The sequence below is a fragment of the Osmerus eperlanus genome, chromosome 11 (assembly GCF_963692335.1).
Source record: "Osmerus eperlanus chromosome 11, fOsmEpe2.1, whole genome shotgun sequence".
In the NCBI taxonomy this organism is placed as follows: Eukaryota; Metazoa; Chordata; class Actinopteri; order Osmeriformes; family Osmeridae; genus Osmerus; species Osmerus eperlanus.
In genome coordinates this window covers 4,406,193-4,427,400 of record NC_085028.1, presented here as the reverse complement: position 1 = coordinate 4,427,400, position 21,208 = coordinate 4,406,193, and the positions used below count along the sequence as shown (strand labels likewise).

The following is a 21,208-nucleotide window of genomic DNA, read 5'->3' as shown; positions in this document are numbered from 1 at the left end:
GTGTGTACTCATGGAATCTACTGTGTTGTAGTTAATGCTAAGGGGGAGAACATGGGAGAAGTTCAAAACGTCTTCCCAGGACTAGCGCATACTTTATAGATTATAGTGATTTTGGAGATAAGAGCTATAAATATTTGTCTCGCTTCAGCCACCAGTCATTTCATAAACATGCCATGCAAGTGAACAGGCGTCATATGGGGGAGCATGTATGATGAAAAATTAAAATGTCTAATGGTTCTGACCATACTGTCCAGGTAAATGCAGGTCCTTGATGCTCATATTTGGATTTTCGCTAATCCTCAACGTTTCTTAAGAAAAAAGAAATAGGTTGGTTCTTCTAACCTGTTCATAAAGTTTTTCTGGCATACTCAGTCAGCTGATTTACTTTAAAACAGAAAAAAAACAACCAAACCAAAATAAGCCACCTACAGACGTTTACTCGGCTAATAAATAATACACTTTGAGATCAGACATTTAGATAAATCGAGATGAACTATTCCTAGTTTTTGGATCCCCACATGTTGAGCAGTGCTTTCAGACAGTGTGATGGATCTTCCACTAGAGGGCATGTCTGACGCCAGTGCTGTCAAAGTGTGTTACATTAGTTGAGTCAAATGATGATGTAGCTGACATAGCACCCCATATTTATCATATGTAGTACAGTCTCCTGTTTTATTGTGAAAAATGTAATGTTAATAAAAAATACATGAATGAGAAAGTCAATACACATGCAACACATTGAATATTTACTTTATTACTGAAATGTGTTATGTATGTAAAACGCCACATACAGAACAGTTCTCTGTGCAAATACATTTAGATAAATTGACAACAATCATTTCATCATAAAAATCAATACCCTCACAATTCTAGTTCCTATGAAATAAATACAATAATACTCTAGTCAGATACCCTTTACCTCAAATAAAGGGTGAAAGTGCATCTTCTAATGTTGATGAAAACCAGACTGATTAAAGCAGGAGGAGATTGTTTAGCACAGTTCCATCCTTACTTGTTGATTAGATTGCAGTCCCTAAAGAGAGGCATAGTTACAGGTAATGTGCAAATGAGATAAACCTTGGATCCCTCCTATCTCCATCTATGCCCTGTTTAATGTTGGTTTTTGTATTCTATGCCATAATGATTGTGGTCTATAGATGACTTCTTAGTGCTATTTCCCCTCCACAGTCTCAATATCCTACTGCAAAAGATTAAAAAATGAATTTATAAACATAAGTAACTGCTATAAAGCTTTATTGTTCTATGTACATTTTTAAGTAAAACTTACGGATATTTTTGTTACCTGCAGTTTAAGTTTTAGTAAGTGTAAAACTGTGGTTGTTTTTGGTAGCACAGTGTAGCAACAGCTAATTGCAGTGTACTTGTACTGTATACAGTAACGTATATATCTGAGGGTTTGATCAAATCTATCCGATTACTGAATCTATTTTCTTCATTGGTATTCACAGAGTGGTCTCCAGACCGTTACATCTTGAAATACACACTGAACTTGGGAAGTGCATGAGGTTACTGCTGAACCTAAGGAGACAACTGAGCACGTTCACTTCTTGGCCAGCCTGTTTCCCCTAGTTACACATCACCAAAGGCAGGATTTTTGTTTTTCTAGAATTTCTAGTTTTCCATGTTGCATCATGATATTCCCATGAGGACCCTCACTGAAACCAATATAGATGGCTCCTTCCTATTTCTGTCAGAACCAGGAATATCAGTTGACAGGAAGAGGGAGGAAGAGGGAGAGCGAAATATGATCAGGGAGCAGGAGAGGGAGGACTATAGGATGGTTTTGATCAGACAGCACTGCTAGGAGAGGGGGGCTGGACAAACGAGTGTATCGAGTTGATTCACTTGTCTTTCGGGTGTGTTTGATTTGCCTCGATTGAGACTGTTTCCATAGGTTTTGTTGCATTGCAAGGGTAAACAAAATCAAGCAAGCACCCAGGCATTTGTAAATATTTGTCCCAGGACTCGGGTGAAGACAATGACTTGAATGTATGAATAAAGGCAGTTTTCTCTTTTCTCCTGTTCTAGACCTATATTCTCAGTTTAACCTAAACATGCATATTTAAATAGTGACACCTATTTAATTATCACATCAATTATGTGAGATATGTACAAATATGTTGATAGATTATTTACATTTCCATACTTATATAGGAAAGCTTTCTGAACAATTAATATATTATTACTATTATTAAAGGCTTATAACCCTTGTATTTCTGCAAAAGCCTTCAACTATAAATAGACATGACATGGTGAAATAGGCTGTACAGTGTAGTAAGTGCTTGGGATACAGAAGAGAATGAATCTTAACATACAGTAAGAGGCATAGTGAGATAGGCTAGGGGCATCCTTTGGCAGAGTACTGGCATTGCACTCCACATTCAGTCCACAACCAGGCAAACCAGATACAAACCAATTTGAGTATCCAGAGAGGTCAATCGTGTCAGGTTTACACTCACAAATCCTCTCTCTCAATACAGTGCATAATATGACTATCAGTGGTGGCCTGTATGCAAGACCATTATTCAGTGAACACATGAAGGCCCTTTAGGTGTTTGCCATACTGCTAAAAGGCCATGTTTTCATTACAAAAAAAGTAAAGGGAGTGGGGTGTCAGTTGACAAGAATATATGTACATAAATCTCTCACACCACTGACCACAATAATCACCGTTATCATTATCATCATCAGGCGTTTCTCCGGGAATTACTGGTGGCAGAGGATCGGCCTGTCTCGTGATCCGGTCGGTATTTTAACCAGCAGATAAGCCACGTGACGACCACCGAAATCATGGCTAAAATACTGGCTATCGACAGGCAGATAGGTCCTGCTGGCGAGGGTGGGCTGTGGACGAAGATTAAACCCATGAACAGCAGAACTAACATGGACAGAAAAGAGAATATCACGCACACGCAACCTGTGGTTAACGCCACTCGTTTACAACTTTGACAGCTGTCGTAGCGCACGGAGTCCTGCGAAAGGGTTGTGGCGGTGGACACGGTCGTGGACGGGGTCGCTTGACTCGTTGACGCCCCCGTTTCCTCACGTCTGAGCGCGACTAGCGCGGGGTGCAATGGTGGAGGATACGGGGGCAAAGCATCTTGAGGCAAGGGGTCTGAGTCAATGTAGAGCGGAAAATCTTCCGTCACTTTTGTATTGTTGGGCAGGTTCTGTATCCGATAGTCGGGTACGGGCGTCCTGTGGCGACAAATAGGACAGCTTACGCGCCATGGACGCTCTTCACGGAGGTGGAGCGTGTTCAAGCACTCCTCGCAAAATGTGTGCAAGCATTCCAATATCTTGGGAGCGCGACGGTCAAGGTCGAAATAATTGTAACAAATTTTGCATTCATACTCCTCGTAGGGGAATGCTGTCGCCACGCCCGGGGGCTCTGCTCCGTTTGATGCCAAGTCTACCTCTGCCATGTCATCTTTCGCCATTCACATTCTCCGTAAACACAAAGGAGAGGACAGACTGATGCTGATGACGGTGCACGCCCCCGTTAACAAAAGCGTTAGCTCTCCGTTGAATTGTCTACTTTGTTGATAGGCTAGACTATATTTTCCAAAATCCTCACGACGTCCCGTTGTAAAAATCCAGCTGTGGCATCTCTCCCGTGGCTTTAATTTTCGGATCCTCCCTTAAAATATTCAACGGTTCTCATTTTACGCTTCGGGAGTGGGATTCGGTGATGTAATGCGACTTCAGTGCGAGGTTAATCCAGCGAAGTGATCTGTGCACATCCAGCAAAGAGGCGCACCAAGACAAGGAGGCGGCGGTCGGCACATAGATCACGCGCGTTGTTTACCGATTGACCAAAATTCACCCCGGTAGAGAGAAACATTGTTTTCCGTTCAGAGAAATGGGAGAAGTTAAGGTCTCATGCTCTGACTGTCGCCATCACACTAACGTCACATACACAAAAGGGTGCGCTAATTAAATCAAAGCGGTTTAGGTCAAATTACAAGGTCAACATTGAACTCAACTGTGATGTACAATAGCCTATAGCCTAGTACATTATTTTCAATTTATATCATATAGGCCTACATAGCCTACATAAAGGCTAGGTCTATGCTATGTAAGGACTATTCTTTTAGATTAATGTGGCCTAAATTAGCCTAAATTAGTTATTTAAATGAAAAATGTACTGTGTTATGCCTAAAAGGCCTATAGGCCTATCGCACGTCACAGTTTAACAATTGAACTTTGACCTTTCCACAAAGCCGAAAACGAAAAACTCATTTTTCAAACTGACGAATCGATTACAAAATAGACACACAATAGCAAATAGCCAGTTACCTCTATAAAGATAGGCAAGATAGAATATGTGGCACGACTGACATTTAATGTGTGGAAAAGGTACAAACCAGCGTCCCTTACTTATTCACAAAGGCACACACCCTAACAGGAATGTCCAGGTCTCATAAAAGGGCGGGCGTTACGACGAAGTCATGTGCGTCTCTCACACACCTGTCAGACCTCACCTGTACGGCGCTTTTTACTTCAGTGGGAGGGCGCTGGGCAGACAACTGTCATAAACGAGACCTAGACTAGAGTATGTTATTCTGAAACACCTAGTTTAGTTAAGTTACCATGTGTGAAATTGTCGCATACTTGTATGATTCCGAACTTGTCGCAAAGTTCCAGAGAAGATGCGGTTTGTTCCTCGTCGAAGCTCACCCAAAGACGGATAACCCACTTCAAGACACGGATGATACAGAGATACACGTGCGAAAGCGTTGCAGAAGGCTCAATGGACACTCTGTTATAACCAAAGAAAAATTGGACAATAATTCAAATGACGAATTCGAGAAAAATGAATTTACCTCTAATGTAAGTGACGTTCTGCTAGAAATGAGTGACAGAATATGACAAAGTAGACAACAACTGGCTTTTCTTGTTGGGTGTCATGTCTGAAGACAGATCAGGTGTCTCCGCTTTTACATTCATTTAAATGTCGTTTCACATTTGTCATTAGGCAAAAGCAAAAAAGGCAGCTTGTATTAGAGGCCAACTCAATGAGCTTGCTTGATTCTGAGAATGCAGCTCAGAATCTTCAAAACTTGAAACTCATTCCTAGACAAAGCAACACTGGAGACTTTAGGAATGAACAATTGTCACTCTATAGCCTAGAAAAGCTAAATATAATTAATCATAGACAGTCGACTCCGCCTCTAATGAAGGTATTTTACTGTGTTACTGTTAGTCACCCTAACCATGTGTCATTATTGTGTTACTGTATACCATGGGTCATCATTGTGTTACTGTACACACCACAGGCCCAGGTCCTGCAGCAGGGATACGAGGTCCGGAACTGGTTGCTCCATATCCTCTTCCTGGTTTCGGCGAGTCTAGGACATGAAATCTTCTACATCACCTTCTTGCCCTGCCTCCACTGGAACCTGGACCCCTTCCTGTGCCGACGCCTTGTCAACATGTGGGCTGTAAGTCACAGGCTTCTCAGCCAGTCCCAGTGCATCCTGTTAGATAAAGAGGCCTTCTAAACTTCCTTAGTGGGGATTAGCACAGTCTCCGGCGGCAATGATCAAATTGCATTACCTGCAACACTGAAGTGTGTGTGTGTATCAGAATGTGTTTGGTGTTTGAGTGTGTGCCACTGTGTGTGCGTGCTCAAACGAATACGTGTTTTGTTGATCGTGTGTGTGTGTGCGTGCGTGCGGGAGGTCACAGACAGCCACCTCTGTAGAACACAACCTCCACGTCACGTCACTGTCTGTGTGACAATGGAGTCCCCCCACCCCCCCCTCCCCCTCTCCTCGTTAGACCCACACATTCTTTCATCCTGCCCTGAACACACCCACCCCCCACCCCCTCTGCCCTGGGTGACCTGTCTCTAACACAACCCTCCCAGACCATGAGATCCAGGCCCAGCCAGGCTGACCGGAGCCCCAAATAGGAGGAGGGAACACGAGGGGGTCAAGCCTGAACACTTAGAACTCATGATGACAAAGTCTAGTTTTCAAGGGGTCCGGTCTCATGATTGGAAAGAGGACTTGACAAGCTCACACATCCAGGTTCTACATCTGTCCAGTGAATGGTAGCCCACGTGCACGGCACACACTTAGAATTTTGACAACTGCATTTTGACGAAATTACAAACACACACACACATAGTGTCAGTGTGTTTGTGTGCCCTGCATGCCTGTCCTCTCCTCCAGTGCGTGGCATGTGTCCTCTGACTGAACCCCTTATTATGGCCCTCAGGGGGTCTTCAGACACTTATGATTCAACACTGGCTCTCTTCCACACACCCACACACACACACACACACACACCCACACACACACATACACCCACACACACACACAGTGGCCAGAGGCAGGCTGTAATTACTCTGAGTTAGACATTACAAGCTCAGTTGTCCATTCTGCACTTCCAAGTCTCGCCAGGCTGGTTTATTGACCTCCTCATTGCTTTGAGGTTGTCCCCTCCATAGGCCCATTTGGCCTGTCTGGCCCCGGGGTAAATTGTATTGCACTTCTAAAGCCCTGTTCCCTATTGTGGAGATGAAGTTATCTAGAGTTCACACCATGCCTTTACACACACGCACACTGAGCCACTCACAAACACAGAAGCTTTCTCTCCCTCTGACTCACATACAAACAAACACATACACTTCCCTTTAATGCTGAAAAAGTCCTAAAATACATGCGATAACAACCTCTATACTGGAGCACTCACTGAATGTAAGAATTGAGTTGGCCAATTTTTCTTCTTAATAACGTAAACACACTGTTAAGTCAACAGCCTAATTAAACAGTTAACCTTTGAATTACATTTGACAAACCAAAAATGCCGTACGAGCTGAATGACACACTTATTAGACATGATGAGATACATACACAAACACACTCACACCCTCTCCCACACTATATTTGTTGACAGACCAAAGTCCAAACACATTCTGAGCTCGATCAATACACGCATTCATGGGAAGTTTCTCTCTCCATGGCCATTCACTGTGTCCTGGGCTAAGCCAGCAATATCGCCTAGAAACTTTCCTTCATCTCCCATAAAGATTTCCTTCATTTCCGCCTTGTTGCTGTCTGTGTGCCAGTGCCCGAATGTACAACAGCAGGATAAGCTAATATTGCGGTTGTCAACGATTGACATCATTAAAGTAAAGGAAGGCTGAACCAACTTCAGTACGTGTGATCAAAAAAAGAGAAACTAAAGCCAACGTAACATGCTGGTTATGAAAGAGACACAAGGCTCTTTTCTCTCTCTCTCTCTCTCTCTCTCTCTCTCTCTCTCTCTCTCTCTCTCTCTCTCTCTCTCTCTCTCTCTCTCTCTCTCTCTCTCTCTTTCTCTCTCTCTTTCTCTCTCTCATTCTCTCTCTCTTTCTCTCTCTCTCTCTCTCTCTCTTTTTCTCTTTCTCTCTCTCTTTCTCTTACAGTATATATTCATGTAAAGTACATGCACACACACATCTCACTGTCTTTATCGCTTTCTTTCTGATTCTATTTGATCATTACGGCTTGCTATGCTCACTATGAGGATAAAAATCAGAGAACAATTTTATCTCTCGTTTGCCATGGTAACACTCACCCATTACCCAATCCCACACTATGTCCATGACAACAGAAATAACTCTCTCTTTCTCAGTCTCTCTCTCTCTCTCTCTCCCTCTCTCTCTCTCTCTCTCTCTCTCTCTCTCTCTCTCTCTCTCTCTCTCTCTCTCTCTCTCTCTCTCTCTCTCTCTCTCTCTCTCTCTCTCTCTATCCCTCTCCCTCTCTCTCTCTCTCTCTCTCTCTCTCTCTCTCTCTCCATCTACATTACTATCCTTATTTTAACAGCATGGCCTCCCCGTTGAAAAATACCTCCCCACTACTCCCTTGCAACGACAGCCATTAAAGACGCATAAAATATACAGGTCCAAGCTCTAAATAAATCCCTGTCTGCGACGTCTGCCCCTGTGGATCCCTATGGAGATGGCTCAATTAGAATGACCCAGACAGTGTCTCTGCACACACACACGACAAATTCCATATCTGCTCAGGTCTGTAGTGTGTGTGTGGCTGTGACTCTGCAACAGAGGAAGAGTGATTGAGTACTGTATGTGGCTGTGAGAAAGATAGTGTGTGTCACAGATTTGCTCCAGACTTCCAATTGGAGACAGATTCAGCAGAGCAGCCTGGTTCGTAGCTTGTGTTACTGTGTAACTACATGCAGGCTGTTCTAGCAGCCCCAGTCTCGCGGGGGGAACGGTTTTGGTGTGGACCATGATGACTTATTTAGAGGAGACTCGGTGCGCCTGAGAGCAGGAGAATAGGCTTTCAGGCTTTGAACTCTTATTTTGAAGTTCTCTTCGTTTCTCCTCTGCTCACGTGGCCGAGAAGATGGAGAGATACAGGCATGGAATATCATGTGTGTGATGACATTTTCCGATATCGAGTGTCGGGCTCCAGTCTACTGCTAACTGCACAGTGCTTATTTGAATATTTAAAACATGGCGCCAGGATGCATGGTCAGTTCACCACTGTTTAATCCCTCCTCCCCCCCCCCGCCCCCCCCCCCCCCAGCTGGTGATGTACATCGGCCAGGTCCTGAAGGACGTGCTGAAGCTGCCCCGCCCCCTGTCGCCCCCCGTGGTGAAGCTGGAGAGCCGCGTGGACGTGGAGTACGGCCTGCCCTCCACCCACGCCATCGCCGCCACGTCCATCTTCTTCACCCTGCTGCTCAGTGCCCCGTCCAGGGTGCAGGTAGGTGGGAACGCACACTCACGCACTCCAAAACATCATCTGGCGTTTCCAGCTCTCCAGGAAACAGTGAAATGTCCACCGCAGCTTCAGGGTTACTGGTTGGCTCTTGTTGTGGTGCCAGTGGGGTTGACGTAGCTTGGGAGGGTTTTGCCCCAGTGTTTGAGGCCTGCACGTTTCTGTTTTGTCCGTTTATCTGGGCTCTAGTTGAGTAGGATAACACAGTCTTGCAGTGGATGTATGTACACGTTTTAATGGTAGGTTGAGGTTTTAACTTTAAGACTACATAGAGGACAGTCCACTTAAATCTTCTAAAACAGCGAGAAGGATGGCTTTCCCTTCATAGAGGAGGAGGGTGTGTCAATGCTGTCTTACTTGAGTCCTAGCTGACCAGTTGGACAATGAACTGGGAGGGGCGGAGTCGCCAGTCATCATCAGTCACCATTAGCCACACCCACCCAGCTGCTGTTTGTTCCTCTGATAGACTGTCTTGAGTAAATGACTGTCACTCTCTCTCTCTAGTTCAATTTCTCTGTCCTTCCATCTCCCTCTCTCTCATTCTGTTTTACTCTCTGTATCTCCCTCTTTTTCTATCTTTCCTTGTCTTTTTCTTGCTTTCCTTCCCCATCTCTTCCTCCCTCTCACTCCTTCCTTTCTCTGTCTCTGGGCCAACAGCAGAGAACTCAAGAAGTGACCCAAACACTGCATTTGACTTAATCACAGAGTTGTCTCCTAAATGAGACTTTCACTCCATTCCAGTTCAACCTCATTTCTCACAACCCCAACTTGAATATTTTCAACTTCGAGACAAAAGACACATCCCAAATACAGTGAATTCACTCCACAGAAACTCCACTGACATGAGTCTGTGAATGGAAACAAACACCTATAGATCTGTAGTAAACTTCAACAGTGGTCTGAAAAGGCCTCGGGGCGACTTTTAGGTTTTTTAAGCAGCAGGGGTGTCAAAGGTCAGGACAGTCAATCACACAGCGCCCCCTCTCCACCCCAGGATCCTTTGTGCCCATTTCGAGGGCCTCCCTTCATGAACTCTCTCTCTGAAAAGGCTTCCAGCTGCAAAGACAGGAACAGACACAGGGAAAGAGAGAGAGAAGGAGGGATGGAGGGGGGGGGGGGGAGGGAGGGGGGAGGGTCAATGAATAAACACACACTCTCCTCTCACTGTCATTGAAATGGAGGGAAGACAAAACCACCAATAGGTGGATGATAGAAAAGGAGGGATCAGGGAAGGGGAGATGGACGGACAGATGAGTAAAAAGGAGGGATGGCCTGGAGACAGTCCATGCATCAAACCGGTCTAATAAAGGATTGGCACACAGAAGATGTAGTGGCCTTAGCTTGAGGGGCTTGATTAATGGATGGCTTGATCCCAGAAACAAAAGTAGGGATATTTAATTGTCTAAAAAAGGAAAAGAGAGATGTTTTGAGTTTAGGATGAAATGGAGGATATCCTAGGAAATGTCTTTGTGTGTGTGTGGTGTGTCCCAGTTCCAGTTTGAGGTGGGTCTGCTGGTGGCAGTGGTGCTGTCTGGACTGGTGTGTCTGAGCCGCCTCTACACCGGCATGCACTCAGCTCTGGTGAGTCCCCTCTCTCTCTCCTCTGCTCTCCATAGACAACTGGATGAAACATTCAAGCCCATGGCGGATTTATTATTCATGCTATGTCTGGCTGGCGGGCTGGAAGTCTAAAGCAGGGCAACCCACCACCTATTTTGACATCCACTCCACAGAGAGATGACATCAGGGTCTGGGCTGAAGGAAAACTGGGTTAGAAGTGTCCTGAGAACACAGTGCTCAATATTCTTCTTTCATTCGTTTGGTTATGTTAACTGTGGATAGTTTCTATTGGGTAGTGTTTAGTTGTTTGTGGATAGTATCTAGTTATACTCAGAGCAACGTCATGGTATTCCGGTGGTAATGTGTGACTCCCTTTCTGGGTTTAGGATGTGATCTGTGGTGTCCTGATCTCTGCTGGGGTGATGCTGATCACCTACCCATATTGGGAAACCTTCGAAGTTCTCCAGCTCACCAGCCCGTTCTCCCCCGTCATAGCGTTGGCACTGCCTCTGTTCCTGTGCTACACATACCCCGAGCTGGACCATTACAGCACCACACGGGGGGACACCACCACCATCTTTGGATCGGCCGCTGGCTGCTCTGTGGGTTACTGGGTCAATGAGCAGCTGGGGGAGACTTTTGAACCCCAGGGGGTTTTGCCCGTACCCCTGCCCTCCCTGACCCTAGCTGGCCTGGCAATGGGCACCGCCCGTTTCACGCTGGGCGTGGCTGCATTGGTCGTCACACGCCAAGCAGCGAAAACAGTGAGTTTGAGGGTGCTGTGTTCATGGTACAGAGTGGCTGTTAACGACAGAGAAGCCAGAAGAAGAAAAGAAATCGAAGTTCCGTATAAATTTGTCACCTACACTTTGGTCGGCCTGGTGAACAGCATTGTGGTCAATAGGGTTTTTATACTGCTAAGGTTGCTATGACACTAGTTTAGAGACCTTACAAAACAGCTTCTAGATAGTTTGTTATAAAAAAGTACCATATATTTATCACTGTGTAACAAGAATATACAGTTTTTAAGGGGACTATATTATACCTGTAATGATGTTTTATACTGGCCTTTTTTTTTTTTACAAATAAAGTTTTTAACTAAAAAGTGTCAAAGGAAAAGAGCACTTTTATCTGCAAGCTACAAACCTTTCAGCAAGCGTGCATGCTACAAAACTGTCACTTCTTTACATAAGAATGACAGAGCATTACACACATACAGCATGTCAAAGTTCTGCCTCTAACCTTATGCCGATAGCCTCACCCCACACAACCCGATCTGTTGACAGAAAACAGCTCCTAACTACATCTTAATGACGCAGTCATAGAGAAAATAAACCCTATTCTGTAAACCTGCCAAAGCACAGCTTGGTGGCTTCAGTTGGAAATGTCTCTATGTCCTGTAGTCTGCCTTGAGGAATGCAGATCCACCAGTCAAACCCCTTTGCTGAATATTTACTGCTTCCTGCAATTTGACCCACTTGGAAGGGTGAATACATCACGTATTTTCAGAGCCATCCTAACTTGATATAAAACGTCTAAATTCCCAAAACTGAACCTAAAACACAAAGTTGTACACAGTTGTAGGACCCCTGAACACTGGACTTAATATCATCCTTTACCCAGTTGAGTGACTAACCCAAATGACGCACTGCAAAGGATGAGTCGCAGGCCATGTGTCATTCATTTTAATGGCGGTACAGATCGTGAGTGATAAAAACATATCCATACATATATAATCTATTGATATCACAATATACCAACCAACAAATTCTTGATGTTAGTTCTTTTTAAATAACCCCCCCCCCCCCAAGAGTATTTTATCTGTAAACTTGTGGGCCATCGACTGTGGACTTAATTTAGGGCCGAAACTGACAGAGATCTGCTTAATCGTCCAGGACTGGTCACTCATATTCTTCACTGATATTGACAACTCATGATTGAAGCCAGGTTTGTGTGGACGTTGCACTGGGCCAGACTGGGCCGTGCCATTCCATGCCGAGCTGGGCTGGGTTATGACATCACAGACTGGGCATGAGTTGAGACTATTAGATGAGTGCATGAACTGCTGAAGTTTCATCAGACCAGGTTTGAGTGTGTGTGTGTGTGTGTGTGTGTGTTAGAGGGGGGCGGGGGGAGGACGTCACAGGAAGGGCTCGATGTCGATGTCCAGGGCAGAGCAGGGCATGGTGAGCTCGAAGCGGTTGATGACGTCAGGGTGCAGGACCCCGAGGCGTCCGATGCTCTTCCCGCACGCAAAGATCTCGGCGCAGCGTCCTGGGAAGAAGGTGGAGTCTGCGGGGCCAAAACAATGACGGACGACAAGTTAGATGAGTCGCCAGACAGCCGTCTGTGATACACGTCATTGAGAGAGCCAAATGTTTGAACAATAAGACCAAACGATGTGTAGAGATAGCGATGACTTTCGAGCCGTACTGACGTGGTAGGAACAAAACCACAGTACAAGCACACAGACAGGAAACTGTAGACTCCAGGTTGCCATGACTCCAGATACAGTGTATATCGATGTGCTATACTCCCAGTGCATCTCCTCTTCCCACTCAAGCACACCATTCAGATGTTTTGCTCATTGCCATGAAAAATGAAATGCGTCCAAAATTCTCAGACTACTGCGTGTGTGTGTGTGTTTGCTCACGCGCACATGGGAAGGCATCTTCCACTAAGCAAAAAGTAATCTTCTCTCTCTGTGTGTGTGTGTGTGTGTGTGTGTGTGTGTGTGTGTGTGTATATAATACCTAATTGGATTGTGCACATCTCCACAGCCAAAGGTAAACAGAGTCAATATGAGCAGGTCTGTAACAGCACTGGGGAAGAGCTCCCATTTGACACAGTTGTTAAGTGAAACCTGGGCATCTGTTTCTTAAAAGGCTCCTTCCTCCCTCTAATCCCCTCAGCCTCTTCCCTCAGCCTCTTAGCTCTGTAGTTGCCCTTGAGAAACAGAGAGAAGGTGTGTGTCTGTGTGTGTTGGGGAGGCTCTCAGTGACAGCTTGGCTATTCCCTCTGCGGGTCTCCCAGCCACTCTCCATCAGAGCTCCAGTCCTGCACCCCCCCCCCCACCCCCCTCCCTGCCCAGCCAGGCTCACTCTAGCCTGGGTGGCAGATACAGTGAGGGTGGGTGGGAAAGGAGCAGGGGGAACATTGCCATTTCACCCTCCTGGTGTGCATGTCCTGGGGGATGTGCGTGTGTGTAGAGGGAGTGCTGGGACAGGGATGCACAGGTGACCTCTTAGGAGCAATGACCCTGTGTCAGGGTCAAGGACACTGACATATGGTGCTAATGGTGCGTGAAGGCTCCTGAGTGTGTTTGAGAGTGATAAGTGTGTTCTGGGAATGAGCGTGTGTGTGTGTGTGTGTGTGCACACTTCATGGCCTAAGTGCCCGTGTGAGCGCGCTACGGAAAAGAAGGGTGCGGGTGTGTGCGAGTGCAAAGGAGCGGGCCAAGTCTGCCGTTGTGCGAGCGCGTGTTTCCTCTCTGCTGCAGTAGAGGACGTGACTCACATGCAGCCTCTCACTGCAGACCCTGCACACTCCCTGCACCCCACCCCCACCCCCACCCCTTCTGTCTCTCACCCTCCTTCCCCGAGCCCTCTCACACCTTCCTTCCTTTCCTTCCTACTTTCCCCTTCCCTCTCTCTCTCTCTCCCCCTCTCTCTCCCCCTCTCTTCAGCCCTCCCTCCCTCGCTCTTGTTCTGTGATACCCAAGCCCATTGATTAGCTTGTGTCTGAGGAGGGGACACCAGAACTCCAGCCTGACTGTGGTGTGACCTTGGAGAGAGGGAAGGAGATGAAGGGGGAGAAGGGAGGGGTGGGGAGGAAGGGAGAAGGGGGACTCTGAAGTTCTGACATCACCACTCCATGGACATTTTGTTTCTTACGTATCACACCCCCAAATATGTGCTGGTCTATTCAATAGGGAAACCCTGTTGTCTTATAAAAGCAAGCTAACAAAACGTTACTGTCGATATATCTACGTCTTGGAAGATAACCGCAGCAATAGGTGTGTAGTATATGCTCGGACATGTCGAGACACATCGGTGTCCTTATTGAGACAATAGGCTGGGAGCAGGGACCTGTTCCAACACAGTGCCCCTTCAGAGCCTCCTGAACACTAAAGCTCTTTACGAGACAGACCTCCGGACATTCAACTGCTACGTGGGAAACTAGCCCAGAGGCAAAAGCTATTTAACAGCACGAGGGGGGCCATACTATTGTTAGAAATCTGTGTGTGTGTGTGTGTGTGTGTGTGGGTGTCCTCACCGTCCGCTGCCTGGATGTGGTAGCCCTGGTCCTGGCCCGGCAGGACCTCCAGCAGCTGCATGACCCGGTCCAGCAGCCCGTGGATCACCTCGAACCCGGGGCTCTTGTTATAGTAGACGGCACACAGGCGCCGGTTGTTCCTGGCGCCCACGTCTGGGTGAAGAGCATGAGGAGGAGCAGAGGTCAGGACACACTCAGAGGCCTTGTGAGTGTCGCAGGGGTTGCAAGAACACAGGAGGCACACACACACACACCTTTGGTTTCATCTTTCAGCACCACATCAGAGATCTCAAACAGCTTGAGGGGCAGAGGCATCTTCCTGTTGGCAGCCAGGGTCTTCAGCAGGCCTGACAGGAGGGTGGTGCGCGCCACCTGGTGGACGAGAGAGAGAGAGACGCAGTTAACGACAGGCCCGGCATCTGACTCGTGCGGCATTATTGCGCGCCCTCTAGGGAGACAACCCTGAATGACAGGGAATTCCAGAATTCCCTGTAGAACTTCATCCCAACCACATGGGGAAGGACACGACAGGCAAGTTGAGCCGCTGTGTGTCTCACCTGGAACTCAGCGGTCTTGGGGTTGGCGATGTGTGCTGCATTGGTCTCACTGATCTTCTTCCCCAACTTGTCGGAGATGTCCTCTTGTGAACACTGCAAAAGAATGGAGACGGAGAGAGGAGCGGATTTCAGAGTGGAATAAAGAGAAACTGACTGTGTAGAGTGTGTGTGTGTGTGTGTGTGTGGTGGGGGTCTTTACCAGGGCAAAGGTGAGAGCTTCGGTGAATCCAGCATTAGCCAGGTCCTGCCTCAGCAACTCTGTCAGTTTGTTGATTGGAAGCTAAACACACCAGAGCAAGCCCATGTACATGAATACGCACAATACCACAATCCCAATCCACACACATACAGGCACCCGCAGGCTCCCCCCTCTCTCACCTGATTGGCTACGGTGTAGGTGCGTGGCGTGGTGCGGACAATGTTGTTGAAGCCGTACGCCATGGCGGCGTCCTCCATGATGTCACACGCGTGGATGACGTCGGAGCGGGTGGGTGGGATCTCCACCTCGATCTCGCCATCGCCCGTGACCTCCGAGAGCAGGCACATCCGGGTCAGCAGCTGGGCGATGCTCTCTGTTGTCTCACTGGAAGGGGGGGGGGGGGGAGAGAGAGAGTGTGAGAGAGACAGTGTGAGAGGGAGAGAGAGAGTCCCCGTTATACAAGGTGTTCCAATCGTAATATTTAAATATTAATATTTCAAACTTTTGCACACTCCTATTTCACTCACTTGATGCCCACTTTGCGGTTGATGAAATCTCCAGATATCCTTTCCTTCCTGTAAGCCAGCTCCTGAAGACCCAATGACGCATGATGAGTTTGACGGAAAAGCACACGGTGTAAACCTGTGGTTAATAAGGCTGTGTTCTAAGTGGTTCCCTACAGTGTGGACCTTACCGGGTACATGCAGGCCCTGCCGTCAGCATAGACCACCTCAGCCTCCTCCACCCTGAGACAGAGAGAGACAGAGAGAGACAAAGATAGAGAGAGAGACAGAGAAAAACAGAAGGGGCAGGTGTGAGAGAGAAGAGGAGAAAGAAGGGGAGCAAGCGATGAATGCAAGAGTGAGATTTTTTTCCTCTTCTTCAAGTCACACATTGAGTTCAATGCCGTTTAAATGCAGTGCAGGAACTTAGAGCCAAACTGCATTTTGAAAGTTGACTCACGTGAATGGTTCGGCGCAATATTCACAGAACATTGTCACAACCATGTCCAACACAATTTTTGCCTGTGAATAAAAGTGAATAAACATTAGGACAAGTCCCTTTAAATAAACACAATGATAAACATGGTCGTTGTATCCCCCCTCCCCAACTTCACCTTGGTGAGATCTGTGGCTGTGCACTCGATGAAAACATTCTTTGTGTTTAGAGAGATTTTGGAATGGTCTCCTGAAAGAGAACGAACATATTCGTTTTGTTAATACATTTCTCAAGCAGGTAGCGTGCTTCCATCTCATGTGTACGTGTGGCATGTGTGCTAACCGTTGATAATGGGAGGCATAGACAGGACAACGCCATTGCTGTCATAGATGACGGGGTATACGGGCTTGTCTTCAATTATGTGCAGGTAGTGTTTCATGTGGCTGTCCGCCTGCAAGAGGCAAAAAAATATACTATTTAAAGCCTCTCAAGCCAATTACAAGTCATCTTACAGACGCTCACCCAATTGCTGCTCACCTTGTAAAGGCTCATGAGTTCGGTGGCGGTGTATTCCTTGGTCTGGTTGAGGGGTTTGAAGCGGATGTCCCCAGGAGGTTTGGCAGTGTAGGTGAAGGGACCGGAGAGGGTGTCAAGATCGTGAGTTCCGATGGCTACCAGTGTCCTTTTTCTGCCCCCCCCCAAAAAAAAACCCTGCTTAATAACTGTTAACACGTAGACCGGGGAACAGACTATGTTGAACCTCAATTCATCACAACATCCATACAATATGGCTCCTTAGAAGACAGCTTCTTCTAATGCCGTAATCAAAGTCCAGGTGGCTTGACAGTGTTTTGTGGATTTTGGAAGCTTGTCACTTGAAGTTGCAGGTCAGTTGCTGTGAGCCTGGAGGTGGGGGGCTGGTGGGTTAACTATAAGGGGTCGTCATCTGGTGCAACCGGAGCTAGCTCAGAAAATATATTGACAGTGGACCTCATCCCTACTCCCATTGAAATGAATCCCTCAGTAGTCCCTAACAAACGTCTTCTGGCTGTGGGGTGTGTGTGTGTGTGTGTGTGTGTGTGTGTGTGTGTGTGTGTGTGTGCATGCGTAAGGCTGACCTGCAGACGTTCTGGTGCAGCTTCTCCTGCAGCTCGATGAAGCTGCCGTAGCGCTCCTTGGTGAAGGTGATGTTGCGCAGCACTGCGGCCACGGCGTGGGGGCGCACCGCTGCAGTCTGGACGGCCAACAGAGAGGGCAACACATCTGATTCAGACCTTAGCAATATGAATCTACCCTTGTCATTCTTTAAATTAAAATTCAACCATTTTGAAGGTGACACAAAAACCAATGTGAAATATATGTGGATGCTTAGGTAGTGTCTAATAATGGTAGCTAGTGTCTAATAATAATGGAGCCTACTATTATTACCACGACTACTAATAAATGTATGTTAACCTCAGCAGAATACACCTTTAAATCTGTTTATTTTGGACTGATGTGTCATTCCTGAGCTGTGCCCCTGACTCCACCCACCTCCTCTGTGATGAGCAGCCTTTGGGGCTCACCGCTGGCTGGACTCACACGTCTGTAACGAGGGGCTTCGATCCTGGAGGGCGGGCCAGCCGGAAAACACACACACACACACACACAGGAATCAATGAGAAAGTGACCAACTTTAACACAATAATATTAGTTAGCATTTTAGGCTAACACAAAACAACAAGGGGAAATGCTAATCTGTTTCTTCTGGTCTTTGACGCACCTTTTCATGAACACCTGCAGGCCTCTGACGAGCCCTTCCAAACACAGCAGGTCATAGCGGTTAGCTGGGACGTCTATCTTGTACAGGATAACATCCGACGCGCCCTCCGCCTTGGCGTCCCCCTGCTCACGGCTGATGATGTCCTTCTCCGAGGTCTGGAAGAGGAGAAAGGATTCAGGCAACTCACCAGCTACACTAAATCATCAAATGTGCAAAGTGTGCATTAAGTAACCGAGTTGTGATAATTGAACTGTGAGGTCTAGCTTTATTAATTTACACTTACAATTTCATCGAGCTCCAGACCAAACTCGAAACATAGCTCATCGAACTGTTCGTCAGCTACAAAAAGAAGGAAAGAGAATGTATTCTGTTACTATTCATCTTATTTAATAAATTGATTTCTAAATAGTATTGGATCATCAACCAATATGGCTACTACTAGTCATCTATACTATACATTCTAGGGTCAACCTTAAGGGACTTGTTCCTAAAATAATTCCTTGGTGAAGTGATTGACAGTAGTCATCACTCATATTAATCTAGCATTACAGGCTAGCTAGCTACAGCTTTGCTGCTGCAAGGAAATGATGCAATAGCCCTGAAATTAGACTACAGACTAGTTTCGCAGACAGCTGTCAGAGCAACTTTTCATTCACTGTACAGCCAAATGATAGAAAATCAATACTAGCAATGAGAACATTTCATTAAAATGAACTAAACAGAGAAAACTGCATTCAGGATGCAGTGAGCTAGCTAGCGAGTAGCAGTTTATACTGATACTATTAGCTAGCCAGCTAGCTAAGATAGCACATGTCGCTAACTATCTTCAACACTCTAACAGACCAAGAGATCCGTAAGACAGACTGAGTTTCCATTACAATAGGCACAAACATGTCTACTTACTGTAAGTTCTGCCCAAAGCCTCAAAGAGAAGATCTCTTTTAACGCTGACAGTCGGCATGATGTTAGTTGCTACTGACTGTCCACTGCTAGCCGCTAATACTTCTCGTCTGTAAGGACCCCAACAAGCCGGGAACAGCTGTCTAAGATTTTGCCTGTGGTGAATTATATTTATTTATAATTCATCGTTTATAATTATTTATACACGTTTAAATATATAGTCATGTGTATATATAAATGTGTTTACTAGGAAAAAAAATACAGAGAATGTTACGCCAGTTAGAATTTAAACACCTAGGCAATAATCTTGCTTGCAAAATAAGAAATATTGTGGTGCTGAAAATGTTACCGTTGATTGGCTCATGTTTTAGCTCAACATCTGTTTCATCCATTAAGGTTTGAGTCCAAGGCTACTTTAGACTAGGTCTGCTTTACTGTATTACTGGACGGGTTTATACCACAAGATGGTGCAGCAATGACAGAAAATGGGACTGTTATCTCCATCTGTAGTTAACCAATCAGAGCTAGCTCAGAAAATGTCATGACAGTTGACCTCATCCCTACTCACATTTAAATTAACCCTTCAGTAGTCCCTAGCGAACTTATTCTGGCTGTGGGGTGTTGTGTATGTGCGTGTGTGTGTGTGTGTGTGTGTGTGTGTGTGTGTCTGTGTCTGTGTCTGTGTCTGTGTCTGTGTGGTGTTTAACCAGTGAGGAGTGTGACCATACTTTTGTTGTTTGATCTTGTTTGAAGTTGCAGCTTGGATATTGGTCTCATACTGATGATAAAAACAGATGTACAAATAAGATTTGATTGGATTTGAAGTGACATTGCTTGGTAGAGGTCAGTGTGGCAGCAGCTGGCTCTTTGGCTGAGGAGAAGAGAATGGAAAGGACAAGACGAGTGGATTCTGCTTGACCACTGCCATCCATGGTCAATGGTCGGATTGCAACAACTGTGATCTCATATTCATTTTACTGTAGTACTGGGATACTCTTTTGTTTCCTCTCATTTGTGTCTCTCCTTCCTCTTCAGTTAAACCACCCAGTCCCACACTACATTAGACTACAATGAGATTTGAAATGTTCTCTGTTTAAAAGAGATTTTATCTGTATAAAAAAAAAAAAACGGTTTCGATTTCATAGCCTGTATGTAAAACTGTCTATCAGACACTGTACTGTAGGTAGACAGTTAGTTTTGTGGACAACAGAAATAAGCCTAAGCACTGTTTTCAAAACTCTAAACACAATCAGCACAACATCTGTTGTGGACCATGCCAGTAACACAATTCATGTTGTTTTCACAGAATGTTCAGTCAATTAACACGTTTCGAAAATGCTTAAATGTTGTTTACATACCAGCTTACCCAATTCAATACCAATACTAATAGTTTAGATAGATAGTGCTTTAGCCATCAGAAAAAAACGGTATATGTGAGTTCAAAGAACCCAGGCACCAATATGTCCAGGTGAATGTAAACAGCTCATCTAAACAGTGTCACACGTAGCACTGCACGTCCAGGACATGAAGAAGACAGCTGACTTCATATAGTGCCTGGTTCTCGATACTGTAATAGAACCACAGACACACAGACAAACACATGCAAGGTGATGTGTGTGTACGATTTGTACTAAGTTATTTTAGGTATAAACATTTGTTTTTAAAATTAATTAAAGGTTTAGATTGGCCAATAGGGATTGTCATGATGAACAGGACCAAATAATTCCAATGTACTTATAATATCTGTACTGTTACAAATGTCAAATAAACTTGTTACTGAACTTCAAACTGCTCTACCTGTTTCAAACACTAGTAAGAATATTTTAAATTAACTGGACCTCCAATCCCTGTACCACATTTTGTTTTAAATCTACTGTATGTGTACCAGCTCCTATAGGAGGTCATCTCTCACTCGAAGAAGAGCTGGAGATGTGTTTGTAAACCAAGAGAGTGGGCAATGGGTCGATCATTGTGATTGGTTGAGGAGGCAGCCTCTGAAGATTAGGACTGGTAGTCTCTTCCTGGAGGCGCCCAACAGAAAACCTTTTGACAAGGTTCCCTCAATGGTGGATAAACCTCCATTCTTCTGTGCTTCATGAGCGTATAGGGACTGGACTGTCCAACCTAGCCAAATACACTGAGTAGCTGTACACACAAACCTCACCTACATTCGAAGGTGCAAGGGTCTTATTAACATAGATAAGAGTCAACAAGTCTACCTAGCGTCTAGTAAATGTTCACTATAGGTTTGGGAAAA

General features: G+C 45.7%; 3 protein-coding genes across 3 annotated transcripts; 1 reads left to right on the top strand and 2 right to left on the bottom strand.

Annotated features, from left to right (window-relative positions):
- Positions 1-740: 740 nt before the first annotated feature.
- Positions 741-3,889, bottom strand: LOC134029571 (E3 ubiquitin-protein ligase RNF182). Its single transcript, XM_062473732.1, has one exon. The coding sequence runs from the start codon at positions 3,459-3,461 to the stop codon at positions 2,709-2,711; it is 753 nt and encodes a 250-aa protein (XP_062329716.1). The 5' UTR covers positions 3,462-3,889; the 3' UTR covers positions 741-2,708.
- A 590-nt stretch (positions 3,890-4,479) lies between these two features.
- Positions 4,480-11,443, top strand: sgpp2 (sphingosine-1-phosphate phosphatase 2). The gene is made up of 5 exons (XM_062472659.1): positions 4,480-4,854; positions 5,301-5,465; positions 8,565-8,744; positions 10,251-10,340; positions 10,706-11,443. The coding sequence occupies exons 1-5, from the start codon at positions 4,615-4,617 to the stop codon at positions 11,249-11,251; spliced, it is 1,221 nt and encodes a 406-aa protein (XP_062328643.1). The 5' UTR covers positions 4,480-4,614; the 3' UTR covers positions 11,252-11,443.
- Positions 11,444-11,989: 546 nt separating this feature from the next.
- On the bottom strand, positions 11,990-19,095 carry farsb (phenylalanyl-tRNA synthetase subunit beta). Its single transcript, XM_062472658.1, has 17 exons — positions 18,955-19,095; positions 18,335-18,390; positions 18,052-18,206; positions 17,823-17,895; positions 17,408-17,523; positions 16,827-16,977; positions 16,632-16,740; positions 16,468-16,538; positions 16,314-16,375; positions 16,045-16,096; positions 15,878-15,939; positions 15,530-15,734; positions 15,351-15,431; positions 15,152-15,244; positions 14,849-14,966; positions 14,595-14,747; positions 11,990-12,611 (listed from the first exon to the last, which is right to left on the bottom strand). The coding sequence occupies exons 1-17, from the start codon at positions 19,010-19,012 to the stop codon at positions 12,460-12,462; spliced, it is 1,767 nt and encodes a 588-aa protein (XP_062328642.1). The 5' UTR covers positions 19,013-19,095; the 3' UTR covers positions 11,990-12,459.
- Positions 19,096-21,208: the final 2,113 nt, after the last annotated feature.